Source organism: Diplotaxodon limnothrissa, linkage group LG6 (assembly GCF_057381915.1).
Source record: "Diplotaxodon limnothrissa isolate DT_005_m linkage group LG6, D_limnothrissa_male_GT1.1, whole genome shotgun sequence".
Classification (NCBI taxonomy): Eukaryota; Metazoa; Chordata; class Actinopteri; order Cichliformes; family Cichlidae; genus Diplotaxodon; species Diplotaxodon limnothrissa.
The window spans coordinates 19,487,317-19,502,990 of record NC_140601.1 but is presented as its reverse complement, the minus strand read 5'-3'; the positions used below and the strand labels follow the sequence as shown (position 1 = coordinate 19,502,990).

Below are 15,674 nucleotides of genomic sequence, written 5' to 3'. Positions count from 1 at the left end.
CAGACTTCTCAACCCCCGTCTCACTGGAGCTCCAGAAGCCCTGCCGATGTCCATGTCTACCCAAAGACAGAGCACTTACACTTGGCTTTAACACCCTACCCCTCCCCTGGCCCTGGAGGCTTGTACGGTGGCTGTTTGAATATCAGTGATCAGAGCCCGAATTACATTTCACCATAACCTCTGTGAACTCAGAACTTGTTATCACTTACGGGAGATTGAAAAAACAGATTGTAATAATAAATTTGCGTGTGGCTGCGCGTGAGCAGAGAGCATAAAAATTGGCCCCATTTGAAAAGACCCTTGACGCATATAAGTCATTGACACATAACCCAGTCCGTCATAACACTACTAGAGCTGTAATTTTACAGGTTTCCACCACCGGGTCTGGGCAATAATGTTGATATTTCCATAAAATATTATGTAGTGGGAAAGTATACTTTTTCCCCTATGATGGAATGCATTACATTTGTCACAACATGCAAACAACATACTGTATTTCTTCAGTAAACATAGCAAAGTGTGTATGTATAGGTGTGTGTGTATGTTTGTCAGTTTGCATTTGTGCCGGTGGTTCACATTCTCTATGTCAGTAGCAGCAGGCACTAATAACACACAGGGGTAAATGATCAATACTCGCCCTCTCTATTCAATTTCACAAGATCACTGCTATCACCGGACACACACAAACTCCGGCGCACATGTAAATGCACCGAGACGAATGTAAAACAAAGAGCCTTTCACTAACAAATGTAGCCAGAGGGCTGGCTAAAACAGGAGAATTGGCTTTGTTGTGAATGCAAGCAGAGCATTAATATTTATTTTCTTAGAAATGCTCCCCTCTGTCTTGGGAGGACGGTAGTGAACATGAGAGGCAAAAAGAGGCTTTTGGTGAAGGGGGAGTGATAGGAAAGACAAGCTGGCAATTACACCTTTAAAGAGTGCAACAGTCATCACTAGAGAAGAAAGGGAATCTGGCCATTAAGACTAAGTGGATGTCTATTAGATCATGGAGGTATGGAGGTGGGCATTTACCATCAGTCCAACTCAGAGACAACCTTGTCTACCCCTGGATCACGCCAAAGGCAGCGAGTCTAGAGCAAAGCCAACACGTTGGCATCATTTAAAGTTTTTCATAAAGTTAAAATGCGTTCCGTTTTCTTAAATAATCAGCTGGCTAAACTTTCGGAAATTCGCCCGCTCTCTTTTTAAAACTATTTATTCCAAGAATGTTTTCCAGAGACATCACCTCTGCGCATTGAAGGCAATTAAAAAACTATCAAAGTCACCACCCAGTCCTATGAGATCAAACCAACCCTCTGCCCTCTTTCTACTTCTCTCTCTGTCCCCTTCACCCCCCCCGCCCCCTCGTTCCCTAGTGTAAACCCCCCCCATTCTTATCACTGCGGTACAGTTAATCCTCCTCCTCTCCTCCTCCTTCCATCGCAGAGTCCCTCAGGGGGTACGCGGGAGGCTAAAAGGCGGGAGCACATTTGCCACTTGCCTGCGACACATAATACGGAGCAGGCAATCAACTTTGGCTTGACATGTATTTGCTCATCTCTGGGACACACACACACACACAACACCTAGTCCCACCCTCCACCCCCCCACAACAAGGACTGCTGGGAAATTGAGGGGTGAGGGTGGGGGGATGGTTTGAGGGAGGGTTGGGGGGGTAAGACTAAATTAACACTTGACATTCAATACGGTCAGGTCCTTAATTGGCCAGGGCCTTCCTGAGAAGGCAATTTTCTATTCCCTAAACTGCCCCCGCACTGCGCCATGTGCCAGTGTCATCTGTGTATGTATGCCTGCGAGTGTGTGTGTGTGTCTGTGTGTGTGTGTGAGAGAGAGGAACAGCGAAATTGTATCTGTGTGTAAGTATGTGCCAGAGAGGAAAACTAAGTGTATGCATACATCTGTGTGTGGCTGTGTGTTTGAGCCCGGGCCCCTGTCCTGAGAGAGGCCCTCTCCGGTCCCTTCCCTCTCTCTAATGAGGCTGGATGAATTAGCGCTACGTGACATGATTTGAACAGCGGTGGCTGCCCCCCAACACCCCCCTCCTCCCTTCCTCGCCCTCCCTCCTCTCCTCATCTTTGTCCTTCTCTCCTTCTCATCCCCTTGCTCTTTTTTTTCCTTAAAGCAGTGACAGGCATCTGGTGGCCAAAAGAATGCCAGGAGCAACCCCGCGGCTCTCGCCTTTATGCATGCTGCCACCGCTTTATACCACTCACCCACACACACACACCACACGCACAGATGCGCGCACAAACACATACAGAGAAACCTATGTAATCTACACAGAATGAAACACTTTCGCCTTCCTCACCAGTCCTTTTCCACTCACTCGCACACACGCAGTCTCCCTTGCACTTCCCTGCGGATTCAGTTACAGTTGATGTTATTACAGCTTTCAACCTGAGAGGTATTAGGCTTCCTTTAACAGATCTGACAGCATTTACAACACAGGCAAGTCGACGCCTCTAATCGCCTCTGTGACTTCAGCCTATTACCAATTGATCTCAAAGAGAGCCTCCTCCTCACCTTCTGACTGATGCACAAGCTGTCGGCTCCTTTTCTTTTCCTTTGTCATAAAGCACTATCTTCGCCGCCGCATCCTGTAAACTCCACTGCTCTTTAAATAGTGTAATTTCTAATGACATTTTGTATTATTTACGCTCATTGATCAGGCAGAAAGGATCACCTTTGCCCTAATGGGATTTTAGCAACGGACAAGATGGTGAATTTATGATGAAAAACAGCGGTAAATCTAGGTGATAAATCCTTTTCGGCCACCCTTTACAAATCTAAACTGATCAACAAGCTGTGAGGTAATGGCCTGAATAAAAGAAACAAAAGCTGCAGATTTTTTTTTCCTTTGGATTTGGCGGAAACATATCAAATAGATTAAATGCCATAAAATATTAAATGCTAGTCAGAGTCACACACATCATGCAGCAGACAAAGCTCTAACAAAGCACTTATCGCTAAGAGTGTTTCCCGACAAAGGAAGAGGCAGCTCAGGCCATTTACAGAGAAAACATCAGCACCAAGAAAGCAAGCGTATATATATATATATATATATATGTGTGTGTGTGTGTGTGTGTGTGTGTGTGTGTGTGTGTGTGTGTGTGTGTGTTTGTGGGGCCGCTTGTGTGCCTGCCAGTGCACAAGTAAACAACGGAGATACATCTTCCACTTTTAACACACACAAAAACTGCGTTTTCCTTACAAGAATTCTCACTCCATCCAGCTGTTTGCTTTAGTCGCACAACAAATATCCAGAAAGTGTGACGCCAGAGGTCATTCATGGTGGCTCGCCACCACTGGGTTGACCAATTGATGTCAATCACGGTAGGCAAATTAGATCATTTGTGACTTAACTGACATTACAGACACTGCTGCTCAATATGTGATCACGTTCAGTCATTTTCTGTTGTGAGTGTGTGTGGCGGGGGTGTGGGGTTGTTGGGGGAAGGGGGGGATGTCACACTTAAATGAACAGGTATGCTCAGTGACAACACACAATGCTTCTTCTATCTAGCCCACACACACACACACACACACACACACACACATACATACACGCACGCACGCACACAGCAGTATTTCACTGCACGGGCGCATACACACACACAACACGTACTCACAAAAACAAAAAGCCACCCAGAGTCTCAGCTTGCCAGAAAAAAACACAAGCTGTGGGATGCCAATGCAGCTGCATTTAACAGTGGCCATTAAACGTTATTAATCCAACAGCGCAAACATCTTTACAAAGTCAGCAGAGAGCACAAACAAACGCTTACACATGTTGCTTTAACACTTTGCTCACAAGGAAAAAGAAGGCGAGAGGGAAAAAAGTAGCTAACGGGTTTAGACTCGAGTTTAGAGGCTTTTTATTCAGTGGGTTAAAATGACAGCATTGTTAAGAAGCAATTTACACAATCTGCACAAAGAAAATCACTGTACTTTATATCTGTGTGTATGTGCGTGCATGTGTAATACGTGCGCACTATGTACATTGGCTACAAGCCTACCACAGCCTGTACCACTAGCCTCCCTTCTCCAGAACCTCCCTAAAAAATCCTCCCTGGGCTTCGAGCAATCAAACCTCCATGGTAAGTTGGAGACAGAACAGAACGGAGCGGGGAGATAGATGGAGAATAAAACATTGGAGCACAAGAGAGGAGGAAAAAAAGGAAGAAAGAAATGAAATGAAACAGAAAATAGTGAAAGGGGGGGGGGGGGGGAGCCTCCTCCACCTCCACCGTTCACAGACACGGTTCCATGTATTCATTAAAAGATGAAACATATTTATTCTTGCCTGAGTGCAGCTCTCTTCACCTCACATGTGAATTGTGGACATGAAATCTGTGTTACCTTTTGGAAAAACCATTTTCTTTGAACAACAACTTTGGTAATTTGCCAACACACAGCACTGTACAGTAGGCCTGCACGCACACACACACACCCATACACACAGTATATGTCAGATTAGCAGAAGAAAGAGACAGAGTCAAGTGCGAGACCTGAACAAAATTACCATCATTATCCATAACCATAAATAAGCCTGATGATGATGGTTTTAACAATAATAATAGCAATTCACTCTGAGTGCTTTTTCAAATAACAGTGACAGCATTAGCTACATCGCCAACAGAAAAATGAAAGGCTCGGTGCCTTGAGAGCTCTTCTTCTTTGCCACTGCTGATGGGGCAAATTGGCAGGCAGAGCGAATAGACAGGGGTCCTTAAAGACGGATGTAAAAATAGTAGGCTTTCGATTTGCCCGCTGCGTTGGCGCAACTCCAAGGAAAACAAAATAACAGGAGTTGAGGAATAACAGGAAAAGGGAGAAGCCATGGTGAAAGTATGCCCAAGTTCCTGTCACTTAGCACAGGTCACACCTAATGTCACCTTCCTCTGGATACAGAACAATGTCTCTACCATATGGCCACGTCTTAAAATACCACAGGCAAAATAAATGGATTTCTGATGGTCCACCCCGCTGGTGGCTCGGGTCACCTGTGGCAGCGCCGTCCCTTTCCCGGCTCTCGACGCCACAGCAACCCCTGGTAATACCACTCGCACAAACACACACTTACAAGAACTACACTTCAAGCCTTTTATAGCTGCCTGGATCCCGGTGACAGCTGCTGCATTCCTGCCGTGTCAGTGTGTGTGTGTGTGCTGCTGCCCTGGCCCTGTATTCATGTCCCCCTCATTAGCCAGTGGTGGGGTGGTGACATCCTGAGCGACTAGCCCTTCAAACACACACATTTCCTCTTTACACCGGCGACTTCACCGTACTGCAGGAAACTGCCCAAAGACAAATGACTCACAGCCGTGTTTTGAAAGACACGTGGAAAATGAAAGAAGGAAAAACACAGTAAAAAGACGGGTGTTCCACTGCTTACGCGGACATCAGCAGATAAAAAAAAAAAAACAGCATAAAGCGTTTCAATGCAATCTACATGACAACAGTTGTATTTAAAAATACATAACACTGTAAACCATTTTCCCAGTGCCGTAAGAAACTAATCACACACACACACCCCACACACATGTGCTGCTGAGTATAGCTCACATTTTGAATAACCACGCTGATTTATTCCAAATGAATAAAACCTACGTAAATCTTTCTGGCCTGAAATACTTCATGAATTTCCTCAGTGCTACGCGGTGTTGACATCTTCTACTCAGATTACTGGTATTTTGTTGATTGACTTTGTCAAAAAAAAGCGACTCGCAATAAATAAAGAACAACAGAAGGAAATGGAATACTGTATTTCTTTGATTTTACATGCCCACACAAGAGTAAGAGAGGTCCCTGGGAAAGACTCAGCTCCAGTAGATTTTACCACTCATCCCACTGATAAAGCCAGAGCATATGGCTGTGCATTTCTATCGCTCCTCACCCATAAAATGCACCCTATGCTTCCATATGATACAGACCCCCCCATTCACCATGGTGGTGAGGCACCTGTCTCCTCAGGACAAACAGGAAACAGCTGACATGGAGCCTGTGAGTGATGCTCACATGATGCTTATTGATCGTTGTTTGCCCCAGGTCTTGCACACAGAGTCAGGGTCAGTGCTTACCCATAACGCTGGGCCTGCAGGGCATTATTGCACAGCTATAGAGGTTCCTGCCTGACCTGAGATACACGAGATCAGGGTGCCGTATTTTATTTTTGAAAGGACAGCATATAAATGAATTGAAAATTAAAATCTATCATACGGATTTTAAGATGGTGAGTGAAAGAAAGGAGAATATATGTGCACGCGTGAAGAGTCAGTCAACTGTCCAAGAAATAGAGTGGAAAATGGTGGAATTAAAAGCGTGGCTATTGATGTTACCCACTAGACAAGCAGTATGTAAAACAGAAATTTAAAAAGCTGGCATACACTCTAAAAAATGATTCATGGGGTTAGTAAGTAAAGCTTAAAATCAATAGCTTTTTCTGCATAAAAAATTAAGTTTGTTGCATGTACACATTGTAATCAGTTGATAACTTAATTTAATGAGTTGGTCGAAATGAAAATAAAGAAAACAGTCTTAGCTCAGTAATATATCGATTTTGAACAGACATTTCTGTGTTAACTTAACATGAAAGTGTATTCAGTTAATACAACTTAAAAATCTCGTAAGCGTCCTTTAAAAGCTGAGTACAAGGCTGACTTGCCCGGACATGTTGTGCTCTCAGACCACTGATCGAAAGAAACGGAGGCAAAGAGAGAAAGCGGAGAAGCGCCATTTTGTACAGAACGTTATCAAACGTTAAAGCTTTGTGGTGAGTACAATTTTTTGCCTTGTTTTATTCACAGCAGCTAATAACTCTAACTTTAACTCTATCAACACGCACTGCAAGAAATCCTTTTTACACAACACTAAACTCTTCCTCGGCGAGTGGTGGTGATAAGCTAGTAACGTTACACTTCTGGCTAACTTGTGAAGTAATTCGACCGTAACATTAGTCTTTGTTAAGTTTTGTTTTACGGTGGCAGCCAAATGGTGTTAATTGACACTGAGCTTCTGTAGCAGTAGTTTTAACTCTGCAAAGACAGGGTAATACACGTTTTTCTTCTTTCTACTTTGAAATCGTTGCAGCGTTGATGAAGGTTTGACCAGCAAAAGGCTGGGCCGTTTTACATTCATGACTAAACAAATGTAGGTTACTGAGTATACATTCGGTTTAACATCGATGCATTTTGATGTTTAAGTCCTAGAGTTATTTTTATGTGAGATTGAAGTTTGTTAATTGAGCCCTAGCTGAAGAACAGCATGTGTCAAAGTTCAGTCAAAAAACGCGGGCGAGGAAGCAAACGCCATGTTGTAGAAACGCCACAGGAAAGATCTTAAGTAACATTCATAAACTAGTTGTTTTAATGACATTACATTGAGTGTGCATTAGCACATAAAATATAATTTTGCTCTTTTGGGTGTTAACTGCAGATACATAAGCGCAGTTGTATCACTTAAGAAAAAATATCTTTGATTTGGAAACATAAAGCAACTTTTAGGAGAAACTCAACACTAAAAATAATATACATAGTTTTATTTTGTGTTACTCTCATGTATAAGTATGATTACTTAAAACATTTATATTGATTCTGACCTACCAGGATGGTGGCGGGGATATTACCAATGAAGTGATAAAGATTGTAACCAGAGGTGCCACAACGTCTGATCCAGCCAGCGCAAGGATCATACTTGAAGGAACAGAAGTACTAGCAGACCTGGATGTACCCAGAGCCTGTGCCTTGCTAATGGGGCTGATATATGCACTCAACCTCAGCTACCCAAAAGAACTGAAAAACACTTTTGAAGTGTTTCAAAAGATATTCCTCGAGGTGGATGATCTGAAAGCCAGTCCTAAGGTAATGTCACTAAAAAGTAAACTGTTGTACTAAAAAATGTGAAGAGTGAGGCTATCCTCAAATTAAACGGGAAATGTTCCACTGTTGTTTGCAATGTGTTGTGTTACATACTGTACAGTAGGCAGTAGGTGTAAAGTTGAGCGTTGAGCATTAAGTACACCTAGTTCAAAATAATGCACTTTAAAAGGATCTTTTAAAGGATCTCGGGTCTTTTGAAGTGAGGCTGTATGAGGTACATATGTATAGTGAGTGTATTACACACAGTAGATGGCAGTCAGTAAGCTCCACCTACGGAGAAGCAGACGGGGCCACCGGCACGCAAGATGAGCCTCCATCCTAATAAAACTGATGTCAGTTTAAATGTACATTATATCAAGAATATGTTTACTGCTTTATTTTGCTATCAGACAGCCTTTTCTGTGAGGAAAGAGAAGTTCTACTGCTTGTTGTTTCAATCGCTCTGGCCCACCAGCGTCCATGGACAAAAACAGCAATTTTACCTGACAGCACACAGGAGTTGCTGGTCTCCTGCTGCCTTGATCAGTAAGTGTAATTGTGTTATTTGGTGACTTTGGTGTTAGTTCGGGTTAGTTCAGATTTACCAAAGTCACACAAACAAACTGAGCCTATCGTGCGTGTCGGTGGCAGGAATGTGCTGACTGCTGTCTACTGTGTGTAATACACTCACAATGTACTTCATACTTAAAAAAACCTAAACTATCACTTTAACACAAACAAACTTGAATCAGAGCATGACTGTCAAAATGTTCAGTCTTTTTGAGACAGATTTACAGGGGTGTTTTATGTCATTTATTTTATGGAGGCAACAATTTTGTCTGCTATTGAAATGTCAATGAGTCTGGAATGGTGGACTGGTGTTCTAATAAACAGTTTGATCATAAAACTGGAATTTCAATGTGTAATTTATTGTATAATTGTAAGTTATAAGTTATTGTAAGTTATTAGTACTCAAAAAAATTAAGGTAACAATTTGCATGGATATTTCTGAGTAGAATAAAAGTAAAAAAAAATAAGTTTTAATAACTAAATGGAGTAATTTTTAAACAATTAAAATTAAGTTGGTTCAACTTAATTAAGCTTGTAGAGGACAAAGCAAATCATGTTGTTTGTACATAAGGAATAGAGTTTGCCTAACTAGAGAACTCTTGTGGCATTTACGCTATAGTGGCTAAGCTGAAGTAACTTAAAAAGATCCATGCAAATTGTTACCTTAATTTTTTTACGTTAAGCCAGCAGATCTTTTTTTAGAGTGTAGTTATCATATGTGTACATGTACCTTCAGACATACTGGGCGATGCACTTTCTGAGAGAAAAAGATTTTGAAACGCCAGTTGGAACTAGTTTAAAGTAAAAATGTTGTGGACGTCATATCTCCCTGGTTGGCACTTGGGTAAATATAGTGGGGACCGCAGCATGAATGGGACCTTGTGCATCCTCCCACCTCATCAAACCAGATGGGCTCTTACTAGAGCACGCATACAGCAAATATACTAGTAGCCGTGCCCACCTTCCTGCTCGGTCTTACTCTCGTATTGCTCTCCTGCAGAAATAACGCCGCCTTTACAAAACGCATCATCATACACACAAAGACTGCGTTGGATGCCAGCTCGCTCAAAAATCACAGCGTCCATTCTCAGCTCTGCCTATGTTATCTGGATGTTCTTAACTGGTGCGCAGCAGTAATACGTGAATTAGGCAGTATAAGAGGACAAGTTTAGATCGAGGGATAAGCGCTTTATCAGGGTCATCTATTCTGTTGAAGCTTTGAAGCTTTTCCAGTCAGGTTACCAGACCAAAACACTGATTAAAAAGGCATAACCAAGAAAACACTGTGCTTCTTCTGTCCTTGTGTCTTATGATGAGTCGTAATCCTGCACGGTATATAAAGTGAACACGCTCAAAATGTTCTCCAGTTACACAGATTTAGTCTCAGGAGCCTTTTGTGCAAAGACAGTAGCTGCATAAAAACCATCTGATTTCGTCTTTGAGCATTCGATCTGCTGCTGGTGAAGAGTTTCAAGTGAGAAAGACAGTGGCGAAGAAGACACAGAGCAGAAAGTGTGAAGGTAGGGGAAGAGGAAGAGGGCTGAAAAAGCGAGGGCAGAAGAAGAAGCTGTGAGAGACAAAGACGTAAAAGTAGAAGAAGAAAAAGAAAAAGAAAAAGTAGTAATGGGGGAAGTGGTGCGTGTCTTTTCTGCAAATCTCCTCTTTCACCTCTGCTCTCCTCCAGCTCTCCAGCCAGGGCCAGCCAAGAGACACTTCACCTCGCACCCGCACACACATGGAGCCCGATCCAATACACAGAGACGCACACACACACACACACACACACACACACACAGGGAGGATACACACACACTCTCACATCCTTAGTAACACGCTTACACTCACACAACTGGCATATGAGTGCTTAGCCACCCACTCAGAAAAATAAATGGCAAACCCACAGACACCAACTCTTTAGCGCACACATAAACGTCACGCACACACACACACACACACACAGACACACACTTGACACCAGATACATGTATGTATAGACATCCATATGCTCCGTGTGCAACGACCCATCAAAGACAGACATGGAAATAATAACAGCGAGTGTAACCACACACATGCGCACACGTTCACCGATTGTGGGTAATTCTACACATATGCATCAAATCACTGCCTCCAAGTCCAACACAACAGTAAGAAGCAATGCATATGCACCACATATGCAACATACAACACGACTTTACCCCACCGTGTAAAACAACGGTTGCCTCCAGCCTCCCTACACACACACACGCACACACACTGCTATAAATCTATCATTGTGTTAATAGGCAGATTAGCGTCTACTCTGAACTGCGCTGAAGAGGATAATATCTACCTAATTTCTTCAGTCAGACAAAACAAAGCAGAGCATGTTTTTCCACAAATATGTCCATCATCATGCTCTGAGCGCTAACAGAATTCACTTCCAACCGTTTGGCATAAACAGACAGCGCTGGGCTGGCTGCACAACGCTTTAACGAAATATATGGAACAAGGGAAAATCAACCAACAGGACTGTGATGTTGATCCAAGCGAAATAAATAAATAAATAAACATGACAAAAAGAGGAAAAGGAAGAGAAATGGAAAGAAAAATTGTAATATTAGAGGAAATAAAGTCAGGCTTTCAAATCTTTGAGAGGATGTTTGGAGACAAGAAGCCAGCAGATTTGTAAGAATTAAAAAAGACATATAAATATATATATATATATTAGTTATAAATTTAATTTACTGACATTAAATTAAAGTAATTTCCATATCCTAAAATTGTAAATGCTACAGTGAAAGAATAAAATGCTGCAAATCTGAGTGAGTGTTTGTTTAAAATATTATTTTAAATCCTAAGAAAAAAATTGCCACAAAAAGCTATATAAGATATAAAATTTCTGTTATTATTTCTATTGTTTTAACGCTGATTATTATTGGTATTTGAATTAATTTTTTGGCGTTTTTGTGTTATCTAGTTTTAAATGATATGTCTGTGTTATCCACCCCTGCTGTGTCCATAGGTGGATAAAAAGAGTCTCGGTGTGAGATGAAGCAGGCAGCACTGAGAGCAGACAGAAGTCAGGCAAGCTGTAATGCCACTGTACCTCTTCCAGATCTCGGCCCATAGTCGACCTGTCGCACTTCAAAGGAAGCCGCGTTACAGCACCCTTGCAAAAAGAAAAGGAAGAGGCTATTTTAGAGATGGTTTTAAACTGGAGATATACACTGATTTTTTCCCCCCACCCCTTTTGAGGTCTGCACCGAGCCTGGGTGGCTCCATCAGATCCTCAGGTGGAGATGAAGGCACATTTTTACAAGCTTCTCTAATCCTTGACTTGTTCCCACGTTCCTCCGACTTGAAGCGGAGAAGACAATAAAAAAGGGGGGGAAAGGAGAGAGAGAAACGCGGCCTCCGGCTGCTGTATTGTGGAGGAAACATCCCTGATGAGCCAATTAGACTCGTAGTATCACTTAACTCTGGAGTTTTTAACTTGCAGAGGGTCGATATTCATAGCCACGCATGTACAGCAGCGGGTCAATTAAGGCTCCAAATATTATCACTCCGTAATGCCTGGAATTAATTACACTCGCGACTAATGTTTGTATTTTTTCCGCCATAAAAGCAATTAGGAGAGTTCCCTTCTCGCAGTGTTTTGTAAAATGTGCACTGATTTTTTTTAACACGAGGAAGCTGAGAAAATAGGTCGTATTTATTGAATCTATTTCATTGATTTCATTTAAATTGCATGCTGTTTATGCCCTTTCCTGTTGACACTTGCGTGGATTATAGAGGATGTAAATCTCCTGCTGTGTGGCTTAGAAAAAAAAGAGTTTGCTCAAAGATTAAAAACCTACTAAGGCCTTTTATGAAAGGTGTAAATTTGTTCGACTGCACAAATGCCTCAATATCCAACGCTGTTAATTTCGTTTGCTTTAGAAAAATCACGCAACGATTTAAAAATAAATAAATAAATAAATAAAGAAGAAGAAGAGAAAAGAAAAAGGAAAAAAATACCATTGTATCAATATGCAATCTCACACTCCACATTTAATAAAACATAAGGAAAAATATTTAATTCACCTGTATTTTTCATTTGTTTCTTCAATCCAAACAGCATCGCCTGTGGCCAAATATTTTTAAAAGAAAATGCCTCGTGTCTTGAAAAACATCCAAGTGAATATGAAATAAATACATTCATTAATTGCCAATAAAAATCTATGAAAAACGATTAAAATTCGGCAGCAATACAGGCATTATTTATTAAATTCAAAGTGGTTTTTAAATATTTTCTTTAGGTTTAAGCAATTTTCTCCACGCCATATAAGACACGTGCTGCTTTTTTATGATGAAAAAAATGAAACTAGTGATTCGGAATTTGGATGCAACAGAAAAAAATAAATGTCTGTGCTTCACTTTCTTTGCACTCTTCAGTCACGGATGCTTGTCCACGAGCTAATCAAACACCTGCTGCAAACCGCAGGTTATTTACGTAATTAACAGGATGGCTTTAAAATAGGAAAATCACTGCCTTCCTATCACAAGAGACATTTCCTACGTTTCGACAGTGCTTCTTTGTGTGTGTTTGATTTACAAGGAATTCCAAAAGGTATTGCCAAATGGGTTTTGTTGTTGTTGTTGTTATGTTTTGTTTTTGTTATTTTGGAGATGTCCCTGCATCTCATCACAGCCGCTTCTCCAAAACGCACTGCGCACAAATCTTTTTTTTATGTCTCTATCGATCAGATGGAGATGTGATGTAACTAAACTTTTATAAAATCCTGCATCTATCTGTCACCTGGTTGATCTTTACGGGAGATGGGTTTTTTTTTTTTTTTTAACACAAGCCCATAACGCATTTCTCTCCAACACCCCAGGGTGCGCCAGGCTCGGCAAACACAAAGTCATTATCGGTTAGATTCCAATAAGGCGAGTCTGTCAAGGAACAGGCTTCCTTCGGAGAATTTATGTCATGCCTACTAAACATGAGAAGATGTCTTCTAAGTAGTGCGAGGAAGGATAAATAACAGCGAGTCCCACAGCTGATTATATTGAAACAACGGTGCGCATTTGTAAAAAGGATTGGGGACGCAAACGTGGGGTCCCAGCAGATGCTGAGCGCAAGGGCCCATCCACCTGCTCGTACCGGGAGAGGAGAAGAGAAGCGGTTCGCTGACCCCTGCAACCCATCCACTAATTCGTGTATCAATAGTTTGCATGATCGTTACTTTAGGAAGATTTTGAGGGGGTGGGGAAGATAAAACGTGATAAGCACGAAAGGTGTGAGGATGTAAAGGGAAACACTATTGATTTACGTATCTAATAAATTTGAGGGCTTTAAAGATCAACCTGACTAAAACAAAAAAAAGGTGGAGGTTGTTTTTCTCCTAAAACTATTTCGTGGAAAGCTGCTTTAACAAAATGTGTCTTTACTAAAAGTTACACCGGGATTCTTGTTCTTTTTTAAAAAAAAAAAAAAATCCCAAAACATCGTTTTCATCTTCACGATTCGACCTCTGGGGGTTAAACAAAACAAAAACAAAACGGACTCCAAGTGCCGTCAAGGTGACAGAATATGTTTCTCATCACTTACAGCACGGAGCCGCGGCGAAGCTGTTGCGCAAGAGCCGCTATGGCCCGAGTGCGTAACAGCGTGTGCATGGTACGGAGAGTCTGCAGGTCCCGCTATGATTAACTGCAACCTAACAACCATCCTCTATCTTTACTGTCTTCCCCTCACGCGGACGTGTGCGCGAACGGACGCACACAAGCACACGCGCGCGCGCGCACACACACGCGCGCACATACACTTGCTCGGAGCTGGACATTCCTATCCCCCCTCTCCGTACCTGATATTTATCCAACGAAACCACTTCATCCCTGTCATGTTTCTAACTTTAGAGACGACATTAAAAACCTAAAAAATAAAAAAAAAGGCTACAGAACGAAGAGGAACACCAGCGACAGCAGCAGAGGAATGTCGGGAGGAAATCTTCGACTGTCCTCAGCCGCTGCGGGCTCTCTGTTATCATCACTACTTTTCCTGGCCAGCCAGGATTCATTCACGGCTCCTTTGCTGTTCCGTAGCCGCGCGAGGGGCTTCCTGCTTCGGCCACACGAAGTCAATTAGCCGGTCCCAGAGGGGTGCCCCTTCCCGAGTCTTTATCGGCGCTGGGGTTACCAAAACACGCCTATAGCTTGCTTTTTAAAACTCCTCTCCGCTCTCACACCAATTACTGAGACAGAAGGCATGTGTGTAACAAGAGGCAAGGAATCATCTCGCAAGCTGTGCAAATTTTATATTAACATGTTTTTGCAAATACATAAAATGTGCTATTTTTTGCCCTTTTTAAAAAAATAAAAGAAAATGACAAATGCATTGAATAAATTTTGAAAAAGTGACAGATGACAGAGAGAGAGGGAAAATGCATGAATTGAAATACTTTACAGCAGGTTTGTGTAAAAGAGCAACACAAAAAGCATGAAATCAATGTTCCAAAAAGAAAAGGGAAAGTTACAAAAAATCTGCTGCAAAATTGACTCTTAACTTAAAATATCACAAACAAGACACCACGAAACCACTGGTTCCCCCCACCACCTCCACCCACCCACCCCAACATGAACTTACACATACACCTACACATGCAGACGTACACCAACACTTTCTTGGATCAGGAACCAGTAAATACTGTGAGAGTAAACACAAATCAGGAGAAGGAAAATGAACATTTGGCCTTAAAGATGGAAAAGAAAGAAGGAAGACAGGAGGAGGCAGAGATGGAGAAGATGGAGGGGTGAGGCTGAGCGACGTACCTGCTGGGACATTCTGTAGAGGAGGTTGCTGTCAGTGCTCTGTTGCTGCCATGTCCCCATGAAGCCCGGCTGCTCAGCACTAGGCGGTCTGGTGCTGAACTGCATGGAGCTCGCGCCTGCTCCCTCAGCGCTGCTGCTAACGATGCTTACGCCACCCAGACCACTTCTGCTGCTGGTGGTGCTGCTGCTACTACTACTGTGGCTACTTGAGATGATGCTCGTGCAAATGCCAGCTGTGTCCGTGGGTCCGTTAGCCTTAGCTGGAGGTGGCCTGGGCGACTCTGGGTCTCTGCTGGGCTCTGGTGGGACCGTGTCACACTCACTGCCTCTCACATCCAACTCTGCCTCCTTGGACTTAGACAGAGAGAGGGAGAGACAGAGAGGGAGGGCAGCAGCGATGTGGGAGTGTGAAGGAGGAGAGAAGAAAAAGAAGTC

The 15,674-nt window shown here is 42.5% G+C and overlaps 1 protein-coding gene across 2 annotated transcripts in view; it reads right to left on the bottom strand.

The window, feature by feature from the left end:
• bnc2 (basonuclin zinc finger protein 2) overlaps positions 1–15,359 on the bottom strand; it is an 87,858-nt gene extending 72,499 nt beyond the window's left edge. The window contains exon 1 of one of the 2 annotated variants that reach the window (XM_085355831.1): positions 15,240–15,359. In XM_085355831.1, the coding sequence (XP_085211957.1) occupies positions 15,240–15,344 (105 nt within the window). In that variant the 5' untranslated portion in view covers positions 15,345–15,359. Of the gene's footprint in view, positions 1–11,532; positions 11,569–15,239 lie in introns of those variants that run through there. The other variant, XM_085355830.1, reaches the window with a different exon arrangement.
• Between the last annotated feature and the right edge of the window lie 315 nt (positions 15,360–15,674).